The sequence below is a fragment of the Balaenoptera musculus genome, chromosome 1 (assembly GCF_009873245.2).
Source record: "Balaenoptera musculus isolate JJ_BM4_2016_0621 chromosome 1, mBalMus1.pri.v3, whole genome shotgun sequence".
NCBI lineage: Eukaryota > Metazoa > Chordata > Mammalia > Artiodactyla > Balaenopteridae > Balaenoptera > Balaenoptera musculus.
In genome coordinates, this window is record NC_045785.1 from 111,618,958 (window position 1) to 111,634,385 (window position 15,428).

The following is a 15,428-nucleotide window of genomic DNA, read 5'->3' on the forward strand; positions in this document are numbered from 1 at the left end:
TTCACTGCTGTCATTACCATCCAATGACACAAACCCCAGGAATAAGAAAGTGGGAACCGGGCTTCCCTGGTGGCGCACTGGTTAAGAATCTGCCTGCCAATGCAAGGGACACGGGTTCGAGCCCTGCTCCGGGAAGATCCCACATGCCGCGGAGCAACTAAGCCCGTGCGCCACAACTACTGAGCCTATGCTCAAGAGCCCGCAAGCCACAACTACTGAGCCTATGCTCAAGAGCCCGCAAGCCACAACTACTGAGCCCACGTGCCACAATTACTGAAGCCTGCGTGCCTAGAGCCCGTGCTCCGCAACAAGAGAAGCCACCGCAATGAGAAGCCCACGCACTGCAACAAAGAGTAGCCCCCGCTCACCGCAACTAGAGAAAGCCCGTGCAGCAACGAAGACCCAACGCAGCCAAAAGTAAAAACAAACAAATAAATAAATAAATTTATTTAAAAAAAAAAAAAGAAAGTGGGAACCAAGATTCATCAACCATGTATTTATTGAGCACCTATCCTGTACAAGATCTGATGCTGCAGAGTATCTGAAGATGAATAACATTCCTGGTCCTCAAGGAGCTCATAATTTTTGGACCCAACCTCAGGTGGGGACAGAGCTTTCCCACCCCCTAGTCCCAAGAAAAGAAATCATCAGGGTGGGTGTGAGTAAGAAACATCTGTGTTTCAAGGAGAAAGTTTTATTTGTGGGGAGTGGGGTACTGCCCAGCCCTGCCATGCCCACCCCATCCCGGCCAGCCGGCTTTACTTCTTTCGGATCTCCAGGGCCTTCTCCTTCCTGATCTCCTTGGCCAGCTCCCCAATCAGTCTCCAGTACTCATTGAACTTGAGCTCTGAGTCCTGATTCACATCCAAGCTCTTCATCTTCTCATCTAAGGAGCCCACATCCTGAGGAGACACCACAGGGAAGAGTGGGGTTAGAAACGAGGATTTTGACACAGGGAGGGAAGAATTGCCAATCGCCACTCCCTTTCCTCAGAGAGCACTAGGATCTGCCCCAAACCTTCAGGACGAAGCTGCAGCCCCAACACAGGACTGCCCGGGTGCCCAACTCCAAGGGGAAGCAGAGGAGGGAAGTGGGGAGCCTGTTTATAGTGTTTGCTGTGGTCTAAATATACCCACCATGGCGGATTAGGAACCATAAACATGATGTCACTGAACGCAGAGAGAGGAAGAGATGCACACAATGGGCCTTCAACTGCAGGTATGGGTGGGCTCCAGCACGCCGCTGTGCCAGCCCTGGGATAAGCCCAAAGACACTCGGGGAGCCCTTGTAGGCATTGACTCACTCTGACCACCCACAGAGCCTTCTCAGGCCACACTCCTCCATTACAGAAAGCTGGAGAAGTTCACAGCACTTGGCTGCCCATTTGCATAATCCTAATGCCTTCTCATTCTTCCAGTTGGGTCACTAGCCTGGTAGATCAGAGGAATGGCAAGGACACAAGGTATGTGGTTTCCTAGGGGGCCCTTGGCAAAGTCTCTCCCAGCAGAACTGTGAAATCTAAGGATATTCTAAGTTGGACCATCATGATCAAAGGATTTGTTGCCAGATAAGTAACCACAACCAGAAAGTTGACTGTTGAACAATGGATCCATGTCAAACCAGACAAGGGTGCCTCAGGCAGAGCTCATGCTAAACATTTGAATCAACATTTGGATGAAGGCAGAGAAGGCTTGCCAAATCTATAGATGGCACAAAGCTAATTTATAGAAGAGCTAAACAAGACTTTTTTTAAAGCTACAATCATGCTTATTTATAAAATACTATAAGTATTGCCAGTGGAAGGCAAAGATGCCCAGTGTAACACACGGAGGGGGAAAACATACAATTAGTCAAGAGAAAGAAATAAAAGGTAAAATTGTTGGGAAAGAAGACGCAAATTCACCTCTTATATTAGCAATTATGTAATTGTATACCTAGAAAAAAACAAAAGAGTGATAAAGGTTAACATTTCAACAAGTGTAAGCACTTAATAGTGCTGACTGTTCTGGGCATATGCTGAACACCCTACATGCTTTACATCATTTAATCTTCATAATCTGCTAGAATGAAAGGCTCCTGAGCACAGGGACCTTGTCCGTCTTGTTCACCACCATAATGCCAGTGCCTGGGAGAATGTCTGGCACATAGCAGAGGCTTGTTCACCACTATAACCCAAAGCCTAGGACAGTGTCAGAATAGAACGTAGTAGGCACTCAATAAATACTGACTGAATAAATGCAAGAACAATCCAACAAGGACAGTATTATCATGAGTCCATTTCACAGATGAGAAATGAAGGCTCAGAAAGATTAAACAACTAACCAGGGATGACAAGCTAGACCCTGCATTTGAACCTAGACTGTCGGACTCTGAGCTTATGCTCTTACCCACTAATCTGTATTTCTTCCCCCAAAAAACTATTAGAAATGATAAAGTATCAGGTAACAATATTAATACACAAAAACTAATACCAGTTCTAAAATATAATATGAAAGATCCCACTTAAAATAGTAAAAAATAAAATAAAGCACTCAGGAAAAAATGTAGGACTCTATTAAGCTTTTGTGAAGAAAACTGAACTGAAGGATATGAAAGAAAACAAGAATAAATAGAAAAACATACTTTTTTTACAGAGAAGGATTCAATAGTGTAAAGATGTCAATTTTCCCTAAAATAACATTTTTATATAATCCCAATTAAAATATTTACAGGATTCTTTTTAATATGATTAAATGTTACTAAAATTCTTCTTGGAAAATCAACATGTGGGATCTACTGGTAAAATTCTGAAAAAAAAACAATAATGAGGGAGAACCAACCCTACAGGCTATTAAAGCATATTTTAAAACCACAGTAATTAAATGAGAATGTTTCTAAATAAGTAATAAACAGATCAATGAAACGGAATAAAGAGCCCCAAAATATACATGTGAATTGAAAAAATAATAAGTGGGGTACTTAACATCAGTAAGAAAATTTTAATAATAAAATAAAGTCTGGGAGTTTTTTAATAAGTTAAACTGGGGAAGACCTTTCTAAACATGGCATAAAACACAGAAGCCATTCAGGAAAAGTTTGACAGATTTGACTACATAAAAATTTTTTATATTCTGTATGGCAAAAACGACCAAAAACAAACTCGAAGGACAAAGGGCAAATTAGGGGGAAATGTTTGCAATGCACATAATAGACAAAGGCTATTTTCTTTATTTATAAAGAGCTATAATAAATCAATATGGAAAGAAAAACTCTTTGATAAAAGAAAGAAGCAGTTCACAGAAAAGGCAATATATATGCCTATCAAAAATATTTTTTGAAGTTCTATTTCACTCAGAATTAAAGAAGTGTAAATCAGAACAAGACGCCATTTCCACATATTAGATTGGCAAAATTTAAAAGCTCAGTAAGGGCTTCCCTGGTGGTGCAGTGGTTAAGAATCCGCCTGCCAATGCAGGGGGCGTGGGTTCGAGCCCTGGTCAGGGAAGATCCCACATGCCACGTGCGCCACAACTACTGAGCCTGCGCTCTACAGCCCACGAGCCACAACTACCGACCCCACGTGCCACAACTACTGAAGCCTGCGTGCCTAGAGCCCGTGCTCCAACAAGAGAAGCCGCCACAATGAGAAGCCCGCGCACCGCAATGAAGAGTAGCCCCTGCTCGCCACAACTAGAGAAAGCCTGCACCCAGCAAGAAGACCCAATGCAGCCAAAAATAAAATAAATAAAATAAATAAATAAATTTATAAAAATAAAATTAAAAAAAAGCTCAGTAAGACCCATTTTGGGCAAGGATGTGGGAAACAGGCAGTCGCATGCACTGCTGGTGGCCACGAAAACAAGTACAAACTTGTTGAGAGGCAAATTAATAATATCCATAAAGATTAAGTACAAACCTTTTGACCTAATATTTATACTGCCAGACATTAACTCTATAAATATTTTCCCTTGAGTATGTAAAGATATATCGATATAAACAACATTTGCAAAAGGGAAAAGTGAACACAAGAGAAATGTTCATCAATAGAGGACGGGCTACACAAATTTGTGTTAAGCTACATATTAGAATACAGTACACCATTTTTTAAACTGGGAAAACAGCCTACATGCATTGTTACATTTTTTAAAAGCTATTTGTAGAACCATAAGTAAGATGCATTTATTCATTCACTCACTCAACAATTTTTACTTCTTTTTTTTTTTTTTTTAATTTATTTATTATTTATTTATGGCTGTGTTAGGCCTTCGTTTCTGTGCGAGGGCTTTCTCTAGTTGCGGCAAGCGGGGGCCACTCTTCATCGCGATGCGTGGGCCTCTCACTATCGCGGCCTCTCTTGTTGCGGAGCACAGGCTCCAGACGCACAGGCTCAGTAGTTGTGGCGCACGGGCCTAGTTGCTCCGCGGCATGCGGGATCTTCCCAGACCAGGGCTCGAACCCGTGTCCCCTGCATTGGCAGGCAGATTCTCAACCACTGTGCCACCAGGGAAGCCCATTTACTTCTTTTAAACTTTTTTACTATCTCACTTATTCCCTCAGTATTTTATTGAGCACCTAACTAGGAGTCAGACACTAAGTGCTGGAGATAAAACAGTGAGCAGATTCCTTTCCTTCATGGAATAAGAATGTTTCCTACATGGAAAGGAAGGAAATTATATGTTACTTCTTGGTAACGTAAAATTGTATAGTGGAGGCTAAGTTGTGAAGGAAGTGTTCTGAAAGAAAATAGCCCAGGGTAAAGGAACAGAGCACAAGGAGGTGATCTCTGTACTCAGTGGTGAAGGAAGGTCATGCTGAGGATTTGCCATCTGAGCAGAAATCTGTCAAACGAGGAATAAGCCTAGCAGATACCTGGGGGATGAGCATTCTGAACCAGGAGAGGAAAAGTAGAGACAGTATAAAGTGGAGAGTATAAGTAACTCTCACTGCTTTTGAGGAGTTTTACTACAAAGGGGAACAGAGATGTAAGGCACAGCTGGAGGGAATTATAGGGTCAAGGGAGGTTTTCTTTTATTTTAAGACGGGAGACAGTACAGCATATTTGTAAACTGATCAGAATAATCCAGTAGAGAGGGAAATTTTGATGATGCAAGAGATTAGAGGAAGAATTGTGGGCTTTCCTGGTGGCTCAGTGGTTAAGAATCCGCCTGACAATGCAGGGGACACGGGTTTGAGCCCTGGGCTGGGAAGATCCCACATGCCGTGGAGCAACTAAGCCCGTGCGCCACAACTACTGAGCCTGCACTCTAGAGCCGCGAGCCACAACTACTGAGTCTGCATGCCACAGCTACCGAAGCCCACGTGCCTAGAGCCCGTGCTCCACAACAAGAGAAGTCACCGCAATGAGATGCCTGCACACCGCAACGAGGAGTAGCCCCTGCTCTGCACAACTAGAGAAAGCCCGTGCGCAGCAACGAGGACCCAATGCAGCCAAAATAAATTTAATTAATTAATTAATTTTTTTTTTTAAAGGAGGGGCTTCCCTGGTAGCGCAGTGGTTGAGAATCTGCCTGCCAATGCAGGGGACACGGGTTCGAGCCCTGGTCTGGGAAGATCCCACATGCCGTGGAGCAACTAAGCCCGTGCGCCACAACTACTGAGCCTGTGCGTCTGGAGCCTGTGCTCCGCAAAAAGAGAGGCCGCGATAGTGAGAGGCCCACGCACCGCGATGAAGAGTGGCCCCCACTTCCCGCAACTAGAGAAAGCCCTCGCACAGAAACAAAGACCCAACACAGCCAAAAATTAATTAATTAATTAATTTTTTTAAAAAAGATTAAAAAATAAAAATTAAAAAAAGGAGGAAGAATTGAAAGAGTAACGTCTTTAAGTAGGTGAGAAGGGATGGGATTTAGTGCACCAGTGGAGCGGCTGGCCTTAGCAGCAGAGACAGATCATTCATATTAACAGGAAGGAAGGCAGGAAATGTGCTGATCGGTTGGTAGTTTTGGGGGAGGAAGCATATAGAAGTTTCCTGATGGCTTTTATTTTTCTCAGTGAGAAAACTTCTCAGTGAGAGGGAGACTATGAAAAGAGGTAATGGAGTTTAAGGAGAAAGGAAAAGTTGTGAAATAATCATCTGAAAGAGCTGGTAAATGAATTAACTAGGGAAATGTCAAAGAATTGCCAGGCATTGCTAAGGGTCCTACTGGGGGCTGTGGTTATAGATTTAAAGTGAGACAAGTCAACAACATGGCAGTGCATTTTTCTCTAGCCAGATTCAGCTGTACAAGCGCAGACACAGAACGGTGGGTTTCACCAACAAGCTAATGAAGCTGAAATGTTGGATTTAACCTGGGTTGGGATTTTGCCAAATAACTAGGACAGAGAGAAAGAGAATCAAGGGAGTTGAGCGAGTGATTACAGTGGTGAGCCTTAGAACCCAGCTGAGTAAGAAGGGAAATGAGGGCTCGAGGGATGGTGATGGAAGATGAAAAAGTGATAGAGTCAAGAGACTGAAGTTCCCAGCGGAGTCAGGAAGTCGTGGAGTGGAGGAACTAGATAGAGGAATAGAACTGGAATGACAGGAGGTGGTAGACAGAGAAAGAGAGGCTTGAAATTGAGATTTTGGAGATGGTGCATTGGTAATGACAAGATCTAAAGAATGGACAGGGCAGCAGAGCGGAGGGGCAGGGATGCTGAGATGCAGGAAGACAGAACCTTTGAAAATAAGGAGTTGAAGAAATTGAAAGGCCCAGGGACTTCCATGGTGGTCCAGTGGTTACGATGCCGGGCTCCCAATGCAGTGGGCGTGGGTTCGATCCCTTGTCTGGGAACTAAGATCCCACATGCCGTGCAGCGCGGCCAAAAAAAAAGAAACTGAAAGGCCCAGGAGTTGAATAAGTTGTCTGTGTGGATACTGAAGATAATGACAGTGGCAGTGATGAGAAGAAAAACAGTAAGCCAGAAGCTGAAGAGCTATAAGGTGTGCAATTAGAAGGGTGGCACGTGGTACATATGAGCTTCCAAGGAGCTGGGTGTCTTAGGAAGGAGAAGAGGGAATTCCCTGGCCGTCCAGTGGTTAGGACTGTGTGCTCTCACTGCTGAGGGCCCGGGTTTTAACCCCTGGTCGGGGAACTAAAATCTCACAAGCTGCGCGGGTGCAGCCAAAAAAAAAAGAAGAAGAAGAAGAAACTAAGATCTGGAAGTTGCAATGAAAAGCAAACAGGTCACTATCTGCATGTCAAGGCCCAGAGGGAGCTGGATTTGGAAGAAAAACCAGTCATTATTTGACAAGGCTACAGGGAATGCTGTACTTTCAGGGCAGAGCCTGAAGTTTCCTGTGAGAAGAGGAAGGGAAAAGTCTAAGGATGTAGGAGATATTGCAAATGATAGACTATGAATTTCAGAGACTAGTTTGTGTTTTTTTTTTCTAATCCATGTTCACACACTTTTATGTGCCTTTGAATTTTCAGAAAGGATGTAAAAGAAACTGTTTACAGCCTGGGATGATGTGCCAACCCAGAGCGGATGAAATGTAAATCCCTACTCCACCCTGTGAATAAGAGAGAAAGAACGATCCTGTCAGTTGCATTATTGAGGGGATTCCCAGAGGGGGTGGGGAATAATCACAGACCACTTACAGGGACCTCCTATACTGAGATTCTATGACTCCATTAATTTGGCTGTGTTTTTATTTTTGACAAACCCTTTCCCATAGCTGGGCCTCGGTTTCTGTATACGTGAAGTGAGGAATTTGGACCGTGTTTTCTCTTGGCCTCCTTCTAGCTCTGATGGTCTATGAATCTCCTGGAAGCCAGCTCTGGGTCCAGTCCTGCGTTGGGGAAATGAGACCAGAGAGGCACAGAGAGACACCACGAGAACACGACAGCATGATCTGATGGGAGCACAAAGCCCAGTACAACACTCGCACTCACACAGACATAATATTACCTAACTATACACACAAACACACCAGGCAAGAACACCCAGAACCATTTACACGTGCAGTCACCACACCCCCCTCCACAGTACACCTGTGGTCACCTTATCATGCTCAGTAATAGCTCCTCGTATACACAGTGTCCCACAGCCACTGGCTCCCAAAACCTCACACCCAGAGACCCCCACCTACCTTGAGCAGGTGAGGCAACTGCTGAGTGACCAGTTCCTTAAACTCATTGATGCTGAGGCTGCCCTTCCGGCCCTCCTGCCCCGCAAAGGTGAAGAAGGTGGTGACCACAGTCTCAACGGCCGCCTCCAGCTCAGTCAGTGGTTCGGCTGCCATTAGGACCCTGGGGCTGGAGCTGATGTCCTCACGGGGCTGACCTGCAGGAGGGGGAAGAGAAAGAGAGAGTCAGGACAGGCCAGAGCGCCCCTGCCTTGGCGCTGCCACCTCAAGCCTCTGCCTGGAGGAGGCCTCAAGGGGAAGTAGGGAAGGGACAGGGATGCAGGGATGGAGATTGGGGCAGGGGACCAGGCAATGGTACCTCAGTGTAGGTGGGGGAAGAAATGTTCACTTCCAGAAACCCCTTCCTCTCTAGGTCTCACAGTCTGGGGGTCCTTTTGAAGTGGCCGTGTCTCAGGGACCCCTGTGTGGTGGTCCCTCAGTCTGGAGACCCCTCTGTCTGGGAGCAGGCTTTCAGTCTGGGGGGTCCTTCTTTGGAGTCCTCTCAGTCTGGTGGCCCCTCTGTGGGGTTCAGTCCCAAGGGTCCTTTCTTGGAGCTTAACCGGCCTCAAAGGGTCATGGGGTTGTTTGTCTCCAAAGCTTGTTTGTGCAAGGACCTGGGTCTCCACCCGCCTGCATTGCACCCGCCCACACACACACACACACACACACACACACACACACACTGGCCGCTCTTCCCAGCAGAGAGGCCGGGGTCTGGCAAATGCCCAGCTGTGGTCAGGGTTGGCTCGGTCTGGGCAGACCCCGCCTCTCTGTCGTCCCGCTCGCCCCTCCCCTCGGGGGCAGCTGGGCACACCGCGGAGCCCAGGACCCCATAGCCCTCCCCGCCCCCGTCTCCCAGCGACAGGGTCCTGGATGGGGCTCCGCTGACTGCCCGCGCCCAGGAGGGGCTTGGTACTGGCACTCACAGTGCCCGGAGTGGAGGGGCGCCGGGGGCGGGGGGGGGAGGTACGGCTGGGGCAAGGGGGCATGCCCAATCATCCTCCCTTTTCCCACCCACCCCCTGCCCTCTGCAAGGACTGCTGCTGGATTTCCCAAAGCCATTTCCTGAATCCCAGTCTGAGCCGGCTCCAGGGTAGGGACCTGGGAGCCCAGGGCGGAAAAAGGCTCCCCAGGCACCCTCCAGAGGTAAGGGTTGCGACTCACCGGGGCAAGGAGATGGGATGCAGCGAGCAGGAGCCCTAGGGCTGAGGTTTATAAGCGTCCCTGGAGGGAGGAAAGAGCCCCTCCCAAGCCCGGAGGTGTCAAGTTTCCGTCGTGCATTCTGAAGAGAGCGGAGCGCCCAGTCACGCCTCCCGCCCGGCCCTCCCCACCCCAGGCAATCAGGCCTGGAACGCTGGTCCCCCCCCCCACCCCGCCAACGCAGCCTCCACTTGGTGAGGGGGAGGGCCCGCCTGGAGCTGCCTGGCCAGATCCCATTCAGCAGGCATCCTGGGGTCCCATCCCTCCCAACACGGGGAGCCTGCTGCCCCACTACACCCGCCCCCTCTGATCTGGAGTATGTTATGTTGCGGGGTGGGGAGGCCACTGTAAATTCAAAGAATCAACTGAGGGAGCTCGGCACTGAGAGGTCCCATCTAAGACACACCACAAGAGGGCCCCTCAGAATGGGATCCCACCCAGGACCCTGCAGCTCTAGACCCCTACAGAGGATCCAGACTGAGACCCCACAAACAGAGGGGGACCCAGGCCAAGCCCCCCACAGAGGAGACCCTGGATTGAAATCCCGCGGTGGGGTCTCAGGCTGAAACCCCTCGGGGAGACTCCCAAGACTAGATTATTCACTGAGAAGTTCCCTCGCTGAGCCCCTCAGCCAGGTGCGTGTACCTCTTCCTGGCCTAGCAGCATACCCAGTACTGTGGGAGGCAGGGGGAGCCGAGAAGGCCTCTGAGTGTTCCTTCTTCCCAGGACCTTTCCCACCTCCCTTCCTCCTGGGCCCTGCCTTTTGGGACCCAGCGTGGGGGGAGGCAGGGGAGGCTGGAGAAGAGGACACAGGACAGCCTGTTCCAGCCCGGGAGACAGAGGGCGCCTCTGTCCACTCCTGGCCCCTTGCCCCACTGGGTGTCTGTCTGTGAAGGGGTGGAGCCAGTGGGGGGTGTCGGCGGGGGGAAGGACGACTGAAGACAGGTCTCCCCACACAGCTCCGGTAGCCACATTTGCAGCCTCGTCTGTCTGTCCAGAACCTGCTCCCAGGCTGACAGTGAGTATCCTGCCCCATCTGCCCTGGGTCCCTGCCCTGGCCAGCCTTGCGGAAAGGGGACTTCAGCAGGGCTCCAGAAGTCTGGGGAGGATGGCACTGTGGTGCCCTGAGGGTCTGGGAGGAGCTCGGGATTTGGGGGAGACAGTGGTTGGAAGGTGGCGAGGGGAGGCAAGTGAAGGACGGAGGGAGATCCGGGAGCTCAGTGAATAAGGAAGCCAGTGGGGAACGCAGCCACTGAGTTTCCAGGAGACCAGGCCCTCCTGCCGCAGAGCTCTCATGTGCCCCTGCAAGCCCCCCTCCATCTCCCAGGTGCTGGGGAGGAGACCCAGCTCTCGCCTTGCTTCCAGCGGTGTAAGAATAAGAAAGCAGATGGACCAGCTCCTTCTGCCCACCCACCCCCCGCCAGCCTTGGTCTCTCTGCCACCCCACCCAGCCTTGCCAAGAGCTCAGGTCCCAGGGAAGTTGGGGGGCGGGGGTGGCAGAGCATGAATCATGTGACACCAGGAAGGGGGCACGAGGGTACAGGGTACTATACCCACTCCCACTCTCCCTTCATGTGACTTCCCCTTTCTCCTCCTCCTCTTTCTTGGCCCAGTTTCTCCACTCCTCTTTCCTCTCATTCTTTCCCTTTGTTTTTCTGTCTGCCCCCTCCCTGCCAAGGTCCTCTCAGAATGGGCCCTACGCAAAATCACAGGCTGCTTGAGGTCTCCAGGCAACCTCTATGTGCCTCTCCTGGATGGCGCTGATAACTGAGCCACCAGCACCCGTCCCTCCGCCCCCCCCAAGCCGCCCCCCAGCTTATCCCCTCCATCAGCCCCAGCTTGGGTTCCATCTCTCCCGTGTCTCTGTGACAACCGCTTCTCACGTCCGGAGTTCAGGTGACATTCACAAGGGCCCCATTGAAGAGCTAGGATGTCATCCGATCAGGGCCCATTGTCCAGCCCCTCAGGTCTGGGGAAGGATGGGGACACCTGATCTGAGACACCTGAGCTGCCCCCTGAGGCTGTGGAGGGGCCGACGTCCCAAGGCCAAGGGAAAGAGACCCCCTGGCTTGGCAGTCCCCTCTCCTCAACAGACCCCTCCATTTTTCCCCTCCTCTCTCCCAGCCCCTTGGATTCAGAGGACCTCATGCACTCAGCCTTTATCTCCCCTAACACATACCAGCCCCATTCTCCCTGCTACCACTGTCCCCACATCACGCAAGTTGGGCCTGGGGGTGGGAGTGGCAGGGACAAGATCCCACAAGAGTCCTCTCCCCCCCCCCCGGGAGCCCTGGCTCCAAGGAAAAGGCTCAGACATTCCTCTTTCCCTTTCCACCACCACACAGTAGAAGGGCTGAATCTGCAGAGAAGCAAGACGAACCAAACTAGAGGTAACAGAGGGAAGCCAAAGTGACATGTTCAGGAGAGAACAGTGTAGAAGGACCAAGAGAGGCCCCCAGTCTGCTGACAAGAAACTCAGAGGCAGTGAGACGCCCCGTCCCCATGAACCTTGGGCCACCCACTCGGACTGCCACCCTATCCACCAGGCCGACCAAGGGCACCGGATTGACTCCTTGCTCGGGGTGGGCAGCAGAGTCAAGGCTATAGAGGGGAGCCCAGCCCACCATCCCCAACAGCAGATCTTGGCTGTGCTGGGCAGGCAAGTCCAGGGTAAAAATAAAGCCAGAGGAAGCCAGGCCGGGTCCTGTGACCACCCCTACCTGCCTGCCCCACCCTCCTCAGTATCCAGGCAGCCAGGAGCACTGCAAAGTCCACTGCAGGCCTCTAGAGCCAGCCCAGCTCCAGCTGTTCTACCTCCATGCCCAAAGCCCTGACTCCCTCTGGCTGGGGTGTGGATTGAAGGGCACAGAGAATGAGGCTAGACTTAGGTCTGAACAGTTGTGGTGGGGCTCCGATCTCATGGCTCTTTGAGCTGTGGGCCCCTACCCCAACCCCAGCTACCCCAGGCATGGTCCCCAGCTCACTTCCATGGTGGGACGTGGGTAGGTGAGCTGCGAGATGGGCTCTGAGCTGGAGACGGCAATGGAGACTCTCATCAATGTGTTCCACGCCCACTCGGGCAAGGAGGGGGACAAGTACAAGCTGAGCAAGAAGGAGCTGAAAGAGCTGCTGCAGACGGAGCTCTCCGGCTTCCTGGACGTGAGCACAGGGTGGGGGTACAGGGTGGAGTGGGCGAGGGGTGGGGGAACAGAGTGGGCACCTCCCTGCCATCACCCCACCCCACCCCAGCTCAGCCCAACCATCTCCTTCCTCTCCCAGACTCCCCTACTCCTCTGGGTTCAAGTCAAAATGCCCTGATTTACTGATCACCTGTTAAGGGCTAGGCCCTGTGTAGATGCATCAATAACAAAACACACAGTCTAGCAGGGAAGGACTGACACTTGAAAGTAAACCTTGAACACCAGGAAGCACCCGGGGCCTTAACAGAGGTGCCAGAAAGGATTATGGGAGAATATTAACCTGACTGAAGTGGACGGCTTCTCCAAAGAGGTGGCACTCAGGCCCCTGGAAGATTATTAGGGTAAATGAAGACATTTTAGGAGGAGGTACAGTATCTGAACAAGAGCATGTGAGAAAGAAGATGGAGCGTGCTCGGTAGTTTTGACTGGACTGAAGGATGCAGAAGAGAAGCCAGTAGAAAGTGTACCAGCCTTGAGATCTTATGAGACCTGGGTTCAAATTCTGGCGCTGCCACTTAATAGCTGTGTGACTTTGGGCATGTTCCTTAACCACCGACTGTCAATTTGTTTCTTCTCTAGAATGGAACTAATGAAAGCTACTTCATACTATTTGTGCTAGAATTAAATGAGACAGTGCTTGTAAAGCTCCTAGTGTAGTGCTTCTCACATTGTAGGCACTCGACATATGGTAATTGTTTTTATTATTCTGCCTTTTTAAGGAGCTGATTCTGTAGGCAACAGGAAGCCACAAGTATTTTGTTAGTTTTGAGGAGGGCAGCAAGAGTCCCATAATTAGAAGTAGTTCTCCCTCTTGCTCATCTCTGCCTCCTTCTCCCCAATCAACCAGCCCCCATGCCCCCGACTCAGTGCTGTTCATTTCCCTGTACACCTACCTCTCCGTCTCCTCCCTCCACAGGCCCAAAAGGATGCAGATGCTGTGGACAAGGTGATGAAGGAGTTAGATGAGAATGGAGATGGAGAGGTGGACTTCCAGGAGTATGTGGTGCTGGTAGCTGCCCTCACAGTGGCCTGTAACAACTTCTTCTGGGAGAACAGTTGAGCAGACGGCCCCAGTGGGCAGCGCCCTTCGCCTCCACCCTACCATACCTGCCCCTTCACCCTGCTTCCCCCTCACCCCACTTTTCCCTCCCCACCAACAAGGGCGCAAGAGTAGTGGGCCAGGCCTGCAACTCATCTTTCATTAAAGGCTCCTCTCTCACCAGCCGCCAGCTGCTGTCTGTCTCCTTTGGGGTATGGAAGTGGGTGGGGAAGTGAAGGCTGCTCACTCCCAACTTGCCTTATTTGGGGAGGGATCTTATTTTTTTTTTTTTTTAACATCTTTACTGAAGTAGGGATCTTATTTTGAGAGAGGTCAAGGGGCCATTACATCTTCCTACTTAAGGAATGCTCAAGGCCCAGGAAGGTTGGGGTTCAATGTCCCAGCTGGAAGTGGAGGAGACATCAGCTTCTCATATATAAAGCCAGAAGAATTTCCCTTCAACCTTCAAAGAATATGTACTGAAGACCTACCGTGTGCTAGACAACCTATGGGAACTGGGGACACAGCAGTGAGCAAAACAAACACGACCCTCAACATCACATAGGTAAAGTCCAGTAAGGATGCCAAAACATACACACATACATGCTAGGAAGGAAAATGAAAGGATCTGATGCGCGTGATTGGGGTGGGGGGTGTTGAAGACGTGTTCATACACTCATTCTTCAAACATGCGAGCCTTTTATGGTGTGTCCAGCCATAATGAAAATCCCGCATAGGTCTACATCAAAATCCACATGGATGGCAGATGGCGAGAGAGGACACGGAAGGGGGAGCAGGGACGCAAAGGTCCCCCCCAAATAACTATTTAACAATGTTCAGGCCAAGTTGGGGAGGGAAGTGAAGAGGAAAATATGGACGGGTGGTGGTGAGTGGTGCAGGATCTAGTAGAGGTGTGCACCCAGCACTGGCCCCCAGGCCTTGGCTGGGGCGTTTGTAGCAATCTGCAACCCTCTGACCGGGGCCAAGGCAAATGATGAGGAGAGAGCCAGTGCCAATTACCTGGGCCCAGTGGTCCACAAGAGAGACCAAGGAGGGACTTCCCTGGTGGTGCAGTAGTTAAGAATCCGCCTGCCAATGCAGGGGACGCGGGTTCCATCCCTGGTCCAGGAAGAACCCACATGCTGCGGAGCAACTAAGCCTGTGTGCCACAACTACTGAGCCTGCGTGCCACAACTACTGAGCCTGCGTGCCACAACTACTGAAGCCCACATGCCTAGAGCCCGTGCTCTGCAACAAGAGAAGCCACTGCAGTGAGAAGCCCGTGCACCGCAAGGAAGAGTAGCCTCAGTTCGACACAGCTAGAGAAAGCCCACGTGCAGCAACAAAGACCCAACGCAGCCAAAAATAAATAATAAAATTAATTAATTTAAAAAAAAAAAAAGAGAGAGAGAGACGGAGGAACATCCGCATAAAGAATTGTAGTCCGTCTGCCTTAGCTTGAGGGGTGGAGGGATGCGCCAGGAAATACGAACACCTTTTTCAGGGGGACCGAATCAGCCCCAGCGACCCAAATTACTAACCCGCAGCCCCCTTAAAAGCCGGGAGCAGGGACTTCCCTGGTGGTCCAGTGGCTAAGACTCTGCACTCTCAATGCAGGGGGCCCAGGTTCAATCCCTGGTCAGGGAACTAGATCCCACATGCTGCAACTAAGAGTTCATATGCCACAACTAAAGATCCCGCATGCTGCAACTAAGACCCAATGCTGCCAAATAAATACATATTTTTTAAAAGCTTTAAAAAATAACCCATTTTCCAAAAATAAATAGAGCTATGCCACTTGGCCACGCCCCTTCCTAGGCGGGGCGGGGGGAGGGGGCTGCGTTTAATACAGACCAGGCCTTTGCTAAAGCCCCGCCTTCTCCCT

The 15,428-nt window shown here is 50.3% G+C and overlaps 2 protein-coding genes and 1 non-coding gene across 6 annotated transcripts; 2 read left to right on the forward strand and 1 right to left on the reverse strand.

Moving 5' to 3' along the window:
* Positions 1-657: 657 nt before the first annotated feature.
* On the reverse strand, positions 658-9,386 carry S100A13 (S100 calcium binding protein A13). 2 transcript variants are annotated; one of them, XM_036874802.1, is made up of 3 exons: positions 9,269-9,386; positions 8,069-8,262; positions 658-902 (listed from the first exon to the last, which is right to left on the reverse strand). In XM_036874802.1, the coding sequence occupies exons 2-3, from the start codon at positions 8,219-8,221 to the stop codon at positions 759-761; spliced, it is 297 nt and encodes a 98-aa protein (XP_036730697.1). In that variant the 5' UTR covers positions 8,222-8,262; positions 9,269-9,386; the 3' UTR covers positions 658-758. The 2 variants fall into 2 exon arrangements, with proteins under 2 accessions (XP_036730697.1, XP_036730706.1); XM_036874811.1 differs by lacking the exon at positions 9,269-9,386 and adding an exon at positions 8,424-8,720.
* S100A1 (S100 calcium binding protein A1) lies at positions 9,126-13,728 on the forward strand. Of its 3 annotated transcripts, none has more exons than XM_036874843.1 (4): positions 9,126-9,250; positions 10,264-10,322; positions 12,300-12,463; positions 13,421-13,728. In XM_036874843.1, the coding sequence occupies exons 3-4, from the start codon at positions 12,323-12,325 to the stop codon at positions 13,562-13,564; spliced, it is 285 nt and encodes a 94-aa protein (XP_036730738.1). In that variant the 5' UTR covers positions 9,126-9,250; positions 10,264-10,322; positions 12,300-12,322; the 3' UTR covers positions 13,565-13,728. The 3 variants fall into 3 exon arrangements, with proteins under 3 accessions (XP_036730738.1, XP_036730728.1, XP_036730719.1); XM_036874833.1 differs by having other exon boundaries at positions 9,129-9,250; positions 12,311-12,463; XM_036874824.1 differs by lacking the exon at positions 9,126-9,250 and having other exon boundaries at positions 10,215-10,322; positions 12,311-12,463.
* Positions 13,729-15,117: 1,389 nt separating this feature from the next.
* Positions 15,118-15,190, forward strand: TRNAE-CUC. Its single transcript has one exon. It is a non-coding gene; the product is annotated as a tRNA-Glu (tRNA).
* Positions 15,191-15,428: the final 238 nt, after the last annotated feature.

Bases quoted from the DNA above. Each gene is read 5' to 3' on its own strand.
- S100A13 (XM_036874802.1), bottom strand. From the start codon at position 8,221: ATGGCAGCCGAACCACTGACTGAGCTGGAGGCGGCCGTTGAGACTGTG. The intron at 903-8,068 runs GTAGGTGGGGGT...GTGTCTCCTCAG, and splicing joins AGTTGCCTCACCTGCTCAAG to GATGTGGGCTCCTTAGATGA.
- S100A1 (XM_036874843.1), top strand. From the start codon at position 12,323: ATGGGCTCTGAGCTGGAGACGGCAATGGAGACTCTCATCAATGTGTTC. The intron at 12,464-13,420 runs GTGAGCACAGGG...CTCCCTCCACAG, and splicing joins AGCTCTCCGGCTTCCTGGAC to GCCCAAAAGGATGCAGATGC.